Source organism: Limulus polyphemus, unplaced genomic scaffold (assembly GCF_000517525.1).
Source record: "Limulus polyphemus unplaced genomic scaffold, Limulus_polyphemus-2.1.2 Scaffold732, whole genome shotgun sequence".
In the NCBI taxonomy this organism is placed as follows: Eukaryota; Metazoa; Arthropoda; class Merostomata; order Xiphosura; family Limulidae; genus Limulus; species Limulus polyphemus.
Window position 1 is genome coordinate 451504 of NW_013666342.1, and position 9317 is coordinate 460820.

The 9317-nt window shown below is 36.1% G+C and overlaps 1 protein-coding gene across 3 annotated transcripts in view; it reads left to right on the forward strand.

The window, feature by feature from the left end:
• LOC111085948 (protein ABHD14B-like) overlaps window positions 1–9085 on the forward strand; it is a 47606-nt gene extending 38521 nt beyond the window's left edge. For 2 of the 3 annotated variants that reach the window (XR_002610717.1, XR_002610718.1), the window contains exons 2-3: window positions 5291–5520; window positions 8868–9085. Coding sequence is in view for 1 of the 3 variants with exons in the window: in XM_022386899.1 (XP_022242607.1) it covers window positions 5344–5520; window positions 8868–9050 (360 nt within the window). In the remaining 2 variants the exon portion in view is untranslated. Of the gene's footprint in view, window positions 1–5284; window positions 5521–8867 lie in introns of those variants that run through there. The other variant, XM_022386899.1, reaches the window with a different exon arrangement.
• Window positions 9086–9317: the final 232 nt, after the last annotated feature.

Genomic DNA, 9317 nt, shown 5'->3' on the forward strand with positions numbered 1-9317 from the left:
CTTAAGCGGATATATATATATATATATATATATATATATCCGCTTAAGATGATTTGAAGTTAAGGAATCAGCTAAGGGTATTCAGCTATTCTTAAATGTCGCTGTGTTTATTCATAAACTAATTTCTTTAAACTGTCTGAACCCTAAACTTCTTTTTTTATGAAATGTTTGACACATTTATAGCATTCACGGTCTGGTCCATGATTCAAATGGCCAGGTGGTTAGGGCGCTCGACTCTCAATCTGAGAGTCGCTGGTTCTAATCCCCGTTCTACCAAATTTCCTCGCCATTTCAGCCGTGGGTGCGTTATAATGTGACGGTCAATCCCATTATTCGTTGGTAAAAAAGTAGCCCAAGAGTTGGCGGTGGGTGGTGATGGCTAGCTGTCTTCCCTCTAGTTTTTTACTGCTAAGTTAGGGACGGCTAGCGCAGATAGCCCTCGTGTAGCTTTGGGCGAAATTCAAAACATACAAACCAATCCATGATCTAACCTTGGTTAAAAAACAAAAATCTTTCTGCACATTTAATCATACAGTGAATTAGAAAATTACCACTAAAACAGCTCCGCCTAACATATTTTATTGTATGTTTATTGCTCAAGTATTTTTTTTAATTTTTCAATTTAATGGCTCCACGTGAGTCAGCGGTGAGTTTACAGACATACAATGCTAAAATATGGGGTTCGTTTCCCCCAAGGTGCATATTTGCACTAAAACAACAATGGCAGTATTTTTTCAATTCTTCAACTTTCGCAATTTTATGTTTCATAGAATTTGTCGATTGAATAAAACACGGGAATGTCAGTTGTATGAAATGTGTAGTTTAGATATTGATCGTCTCAAGTTACTGTTACTTACCACTACTAAACCTTAGTATTAAAGTGTGATAGTCCATTCGGAGTCTTCACTGTACAGAAGACAGCAAACTTATTATGTCACTGTTTGTACAGTGTATGTATTCAGCATTGGGTGTGGGTGCTGGAGGACAATTATCATTCAAATCCTGGACTGTTGTGGATGCTGGAAGACGAGTATCCTTCAAACACTGGACTGCCTTAGTTTGTTTGTTTGTTATTTTTAGCAAAGCCACATTGGGCTGTCTGCTGTATACACTTCGGGGAATCGAACCCCGAATTGTAGCGTTGTAAGTCCATAGACCGGGGGATGGACTGTTTTTTAAAACAAAAACTATAAGTAAACTGGAATTTTTACGTTTGTTTTAACACAGCATAATTTCGTCCCACCGGTTTTATAATTTTGAATTGCTTTCGTCGTGAATGACGATAATGTTTTGATCCATAGCTTAAAATCAATGTAAAAGTTCATAATGTTTACTGTTTATTCAAACGACAAACACTTTTTCTTTTGGTGTTCACTTAAAATATAAAAACACGTGTCGAAATACTTGAACAGATAGCGACCTCGTAGGGTCGTATCAAATATTCGCATGGCGGATTGTAATTTGAGTCCCATTAATTTATGTTTAATGAGTTTAGCTTTATAAAATTTGATCTACCATTAATATATAGTTAATATCAATATTCGTCGTAGTGGGACAGTTTCATTGGTTGTGTTAAGTACACAGTATTGAAAATGATTATAAAAACAGTGAATAAAATTAGTATAAAATGCAATTATTATAGAATGGCATTCATCCTCTATTACTAGAGTAGCGTAACCTTTTTTTTTTTTTAGTTTACATTGTGAGTGGCTGTCATCCAACCAATCACAGTGCTACACTGGCATAATGTTTATAACTCCTTGTGTTATGTTTTACTTGTATGTTTACATCATTTTTCCCAATACTGTAGGGCTGTCTTTCAATAAAAACGAAAGAAACCTGTGAAATTGTTTTATAAGTGACTAAATTAATTATGAATATTTTTAGGAGTTTGTTTGTAGTTACGTACAAAGCTACACAATGGGATATCTGTGCTCTTCTCACTACGGGTATCGAAACACGGTTTCTAGCGTTGCAAGTCCGCAGACATACCACTGTGCCACTGGGGGGCATTTTTAGGAGAGTAAATCTAGTGCCAGTTTTTTTAATACCATTTAGTCTTTGTCATTTGTTTCATTTATTAAGCTTCATTGTGCAAATGCACACTAATTTTATCTTGTTCAGTAAGGAAGACTTATTCCTCCATTTTATAATCAGTTTATTAATTTATATACATACACTTTTCCCATGAATCCCGAGTTCGAATCATCCTGTCACCAAACGTGTTTGCCCTTTCAGCCACGGGGGTGTTAATGAGTTGGTCAAGCTCACTGTTTTTTGGTAAAAGAGTAGCCCATGAGTTGGTGGTGGGTGGTGTTGACAAGCTTCCCTTTAGCCTGTCACTTCAAAATTAGGAAAGTTAGCGCAGATTTTTTTTTTAATAGCAAAGCCACATCGGACTATCTGTTGTGTCCACCGAGGAGGAATCGAACCCCTGATTTTAGCAGTATAAATCCAAAGACTTACCGCTGTCCCAGCAAGGGGCGTTAGCCCCTGAGTAGCTTTATGTGAAATTCAACAACAACAACAACAAAACATCATATATCTTTAATTGGACTATTTGGCGTTGTAAGTGCTAAAAATCTGAAGCACCTACTTGAATCAATAAAAGAATAATCATAACCTTATCACTGATTTCACAGATATAAAATACGTCATTTTTGGTTTGTTTTCAAGATAAGAAAATTAATTAGAAAAGCATACCCTTTCAAGAATTAATCGAAAAAATTGCCTCAGCGTCTTATCCATATATGGTAGTTCGAGTTGTTTAAAAATGCCTTACTGGAAGTGCTATTGTAATAACTGTTTAGCCCAGTTATAGAGCACTCCCCTACGTGCAAAAGGTTCACGGCTCGATCGCGGGTCCAGGATGCACAAAAACTTTGATTACTATAAAAAATGACGTTCAGTTTATGTTCGCCTTGCGACCTTGAGAAAAGGCCTGAAGACGAGCGTCGTCCGTGAGAAGGAAGGGAGGTTGTAGTTTTATTTAATCATATTTATCATAAGACACTATGTTAGGCCTGGTATATTTTAGCATTACATACCTAATATGGTCCCTTATGGATTTTAAAGAATTAGAAGAGTGTATATTAACAGTATTTCAACCACACTGTATTCGTCATATCCATTGCCGACGACGCGTTTCGATCAATCCAGAGCTTTTTAGGCCGGCTGGTATACAACGAACATAATAGTGGTTGAAATACTATTTATATAGGACTGAGCGAATTGCGTCGTTGGGAATGGATATGACAAATACAGTCGCGTTGAAACACTATTAATATATACTATTCTAATTCTTGAAATTCCGTAAGGGTCTAGATAAGGAATGTGATATTAAAAATGTAATAGGCCTAACATAATGTCTTGTGACAAACATACTTAATTATATCATGCTTCGCCAACTTGTAAAAGGCGTTCAAACCATAACAATGGTGTTTTAGTTGTTTGCTCGGCCTATCTAACTTGGGTATGCGAGATTCCGCTGTTCAGTCCTGCTCGTGATGACGGAAAAATTGGATTACTGTGTCTATAATAAAACACCAAATCTTTTATCTAGCGTTTGTTGATCATATCCGGCTTGGAAGTTGTTCAAATTATCACACAATCTTATCAGTTGGAGTACATGAAACATGTAATTACAGTTAAATTACATCACTCTGGGATATAATGAGACTATACAGAAATGTAAAATGTTGTGTAGTATGTTTAAATTGTAGAATGTGTAAGTTTAATTTTTTATAAAACACAGTATTCACGTAATATTACTTCATTTTTTTTTACAGTGTGGTTAGCATGAAAATGCAGAAATGTGCTAATACATATTCTTATTTATGTATGATAGAAATTTCAAAATCAACTATGAAAATTGTTCTATTTTTATGATTTCTTTATAAATTTACAAAATGTTACTGCTAATTTCCTCGAACGGAAGTTGGTTTTTTACATTAAATAATTTGAATTGACTGTTTTGATTGGCTATTATGATGGCTTTGTATTCAAAGAACATACTTTAACTTGTATATATCAAAGGAACTTGGAATACCTAAACTTCTTTTATAACTCTACAGTGACTAGAACGAGTTTTACCAACATTCATATCTTAAACTGTCAAAGTGGCAAATTTTGAGTATCATAATAAAACTTAACAAGAGTCCATTTGCCACACGTACACACACACACATATTGGACCCTAAGGATAAGAAATATATCCAATCTTTGTAGTACTATTTTTAAAATTATTTAAATGAGTTATAATGATTAGCTAGAATATTAAATATTTATGTATTTTCTTTATATATATATCCACAATTTAGTCGGTTTTCTGACGTAGTAGTTCCCAAACTTTCCCCCAGAACATTCCACATTCTGACTGAGGCTCCCACCCAATGAATCTATTGATACTAAGTACGATAGTGTATTTGCTGCGGCTCCCCTAACACTTTCCTGCAGTCTCCCAGGGGTCCACGGCCGGCTGTTTGTGAACCCCTAGCGTAGGGCACAAAGTAATTTCTGCTTCGAGTGTCATTTAAGCTGACTCCTGTGTTTGTGTGCAGATTTCTCTGTTGTATTGTTTTCATGAAAAAGTTATGTTATTTTCTTATGAAGCACAAAATTAATTTGACACCCATGAAAGGTTGATAACCTTATTACGCTTCAATAACACCTCGCAAGTGTGGAACTTACGACGTCACGTTTATATGCTCTGCGTAGCTGGGTACTTCTTTCTGTAGCCCCCCCCCCCCAGTGGCTCAGGAAAGTTGGAAGACTTTTAACACTAAAGACTGGGTTTCGATACTCGTAGTGAACATAGTACAGATAGTCCATCACGTACCTTTGTGTTCCACAATAAATAAGCCTCTTCCATTTTCAATAACATGGATCGGGCTGTGTACAATGTGAGTTAATATTGTGACGTCAATAAAAAAGCTCGTTAGGAACATTAAGTATTCTGTAGCGATACTTCTCCAGATTTATCAGTTCTACTCAGATGTTCATTCTAAAACTTCCCTCTTACGTTCTATTTAAAATTCATTGCATAACATTATTAAAATTGGTAATTATATCGAGCTATTTTTCATACTAATATTATGTATCTTTCAGACTTCTTCATCGGTATTCGGTCCATGTTTTGGACCAGGGAGGGTCAGGTTCAGCGTTGACCTCTTCCTCCCTCTCTGGAATTGTTATTTTGTTTGCACTGTTACTGAATCCAAGGTAATAACTCTTGCTACATTGTTTTTGCATTACTCAGAGTAATTGTTTATCTTTTATTTTTCTCTTCAAGGATTCGGGAAAAGCGCTATAGATAACGTCATACCTAACAAACGACCGGATTTCATGAGTGAGTTGATCTGGAGCCTTCAGATGCCCCAGCCGTTGGTGGTGGCGCCCTCTCTGAGCAGTCTTTTTGTTCTTCCCCATCTAAGCATGTATCCAGAGAAGATTTTGGCTGCTATTATTATATCTCCTATCATTCCTTCGAGTATGAAGGCTGAAGACTACGTAAAAATTAAGGTTAGTCAAATTAATTAATTAATTAATTAATTATGAACGATACGGACTGATGGTATCGAGTAAAATATAATCATACAATAACTAGAGTTTCTCGAATCATTTTGGACTGAGTTATAGAATAAAAATAGTGTGAAAAATCGGTGCCCATGTTAACAGATAGGGATTTTTTATTATTATTTTCGTGAGCTTGTTGTGATATTGACCTTTGACCTTGACCCTCAAAAAACTAATCAGTTCTAAGTTGGATCATAGTCCAAAATGTATACCAACTCCCCAGTGGCACAGCGGAAGGTCTGCAGACTTATACTGCTAGAAACCGGGTTTTGATACCCGTGGTGGGCAGAGCACAGATAGCCCTTTGTGGAGCTTTGTGCTTAATAACAAAACAACAAATCTATACCAATTTTCGTCCAAATCCATTATGAGGTTTTTGAGAATTCTTGGTAACAAACACACGCACAGGGGTGAAAAAAATAACCTCCGTCCACCTTCGGACGTAGTGGGTAGATAACCAAGAAAAAGTTAGACACAAGAGTATCCAACATATAAATGAAATAACCTAACAGTTAGTAATAACGAAATAGTGTGGTGACATCTAAGTCAAGACTTGTAACGCTAAAATCTGGGGTTCAATTCCTTGCTGTTGACACAGCAGATAGCTCAATTTGGCTTTGCCCCAAAACAACAACAAAAGTTAAGTAGTCTGAGTTATTTTACAGTATTGTGACAACAGTCTTGAAATAAAATTACGCAACTGTAGCGTTATAAGAACACCGTTCTGATAACGTGTAAGTAAACAGCATTATCTATTATTGTATTATTGATAACAATGAAATAATACCACTCTGTCGTAACTACGTACATTGTTTTGGTTATGTATATGTATGATATCGTCGTAATGGAGTGAAGCAGCGTGACAAAACGGATTAACTTTTCTTGATAACAATGAAATAATACCAATGTATCGTAACTACGTACGATATTCTGTTGATACGGTAGCTTAGTTTGATACTAAAATACGAGTTAAATACATGTTTATATTTTAACTACCCGAGTTTATAATGTATGTATGAAAAAAAAATATGTTTTTATGTCTGAGGTTTTAATAAGCGGTAGAAATAGCTTGGTTTAATAATAATTAAGTAAAACACTGACACAAAAACTGATTTAATATGAGCTTAAATATAATCATCCTAACACTATTACTAATTACATTATTTTGATGATATCGAAGTAATATGATCTAACAATAGTGAGACAGAAACTTGAAACAGTGTCTGTAACTAAGCGCATTCTAATGATATAGTCTAACAACAATTAAGTTTGTTTTGTTTCTTTTTAATTATGCACAAAGCTACACAAGGGCTATCTGTGCTCTGCCCACCACGGGTATCGAAACCCGGTTTCTTGCGTTGTAAGTCCGCAGACATATCGCTGTGCCACTGGGGGGCCAATAATTAAGTAAAGCAGAGTGTTTAAATCTCGAATACCATAACCTGACATAATAAACATAACTGATGATGTCACGTAGGTTCAAGAAGACTTAATATACAATGATAAAAACCCTAGAACCCAAGCGCATTTGAAAGGTAACCCTTTCTTCTTCAGGGGCAAACTAGGAAACATCAGACCGTCTCTAATATATTAGGTCGTCAAGAAATTAATGTCGCTTTTTTTAGATGGAAAACCCGAACAACTTGTATATCAAAACAAAACATTTATTAAATGAAATATTCTCCATTGTTATCAATGATGCTTTTCTATCTTACAGTCAGGTTGTTAATGCCCTGATTAGAGAAATCAGTTGGCTTTGAAGCAAAAAAACATGTCGATGTCCGCTTTAACACTTACACATTTGCATACGTTTTCCCATTAAGATGGTGCTCCAGCGAGTCAAATGTGGCGCATGTGGACGTGCATTGTCGTGGAGAAGAAGAACAACTTTCCGACTGACGAGTGAAGGGCGTTTCTGATGAAGGCCTTGATTTAAACATTCCAGTTGCTGACTATAGAACTCTGCATTGACAGTTCGCTGCGGATTGAGGAGTTTGAAATAAATTACTCCTTTGATGTCCAACCAAATGCAAAGCATCACTTTTTATTTAGGACTAATCCATTGTTTTTGGCGTTTAATATTCGCATAGAGAATCCATTTTTCATCACCGGTAACAATTCTGTCCAAAAATGGTTTACGCGCATTACGTGCCAGAAGAGACGAAGCAACGTTCACACGTTGGAAACGATGATCATCGGAGAGTTCGTGAGGCACCCAAACACCTTATTTATGGAGTTTTCCCATATTTCTTAGATTTTACTTATTGTTTCATGAGACACATGTAATTTCAGGACCATTTCACGAGTATGTTGCTTTGGGTTAGACTCAACAAGCGTCTTCAGAGCGTCGATCCCTGCCATCGCAGTTTTTAAGGCTAAAGTGACTTGAAAGATATTTTCTGAACCATCGTTGAAACTTACGAACGTTCAAAACATTTCCATAAACGTCTTTGATATTCTTTGTGGCTACAGAGGCGTTGTTTCCCTTCTTGTATTCAAACATCATTGCATGCCGAATGTGTGTCTCGTCATGTGCCATCACTATAAGGGATTAGAATATACTGAACTTTACACATTATATAGGCTACATTAACGTGACGTTTAGGCGGTTCGTTTAACTATTATACGTGATGTACGTGTTGTTTTTTTGGGGGGGAGGGGGTAATGAAAGTGTTCCAAAACGCGACATTAATTCTTTGACGACCTATGCCGACATATTAATGAAGATATTTAAAATCACGTGACGAAAATTAGTTAAGCAATAACTGCAGAAGTTACAGCGTAAAACGACGATAAACTAAAAATTCGACATATAACCGAAAAAAAAATCAAAAAGTCTCTATGCAGAGTATAGAGTTTATACCGAATATAAACGTATTAAAAACTAAGCATTTTATTATCCAGCATAGGCTTTTGAGAAATAATTAATTTGGTGGTAATGAAGTGAGAGAACTTGGTTGGCTCAATATTTGTAGATGATAGCAACTTGTATCGCTTCCTTACCGATAGCCCCCCAGTAGCACAGCGGTATGTCTGCGGACTTACAACGCTAGAATCCGGGTTTTGATACCCGTGGCGGGCAGAGTACAGATAGTCCATTGTGTAGCTTTGTGCTTAATTATAAACAAATCCTACTAATAGGTTCTGTGTAGCGAATAAAATGATGTGAAAACCATGCCTCTGTTGTGCTAATATATCAACCATCCGGATTAATAATGTATATTTAAAAGAATGTATGTATGTTGAGTTTTAAATAAGTTCTAGAAACTGCTACTATTATATGTTGTCTTTAGGTTCCAACCTTGGTAATCAGTGGGGACAAAGACCAAAAGAATAACTTAAAACCCGCTAAAGCCTTGGAGAAGATTCCAGGAAGTGAGCTCCGTATTTTCCCGCACGCCTCCTCTCCTGCTCATCAAAGTCAACCGAAACTTTTTCATAAAGAGCTGTACAACTTCCTGAAGAAGTTCAAGTAACGTTATCACTAGAAGTGGAACAACTTGTTATGTATTGTGATAAATCGTGAATCTGTTACTCGTGTCTCAAGCCTTCGGGGATTTTCCTTGAGCAGATGCCATCTGTGTATATTTTATATATTTAATAATGAATTTCGCATGTTTATAGAAAAACAAACAAGTTGTTATTCTACAGAGTTTGACATCGTCTTAAAGCAACATGGCGGTTGTCATCACCACGTTTCGGCGCAACTAATAGTGGATACATTATCTTTAAATGAAGTTGTG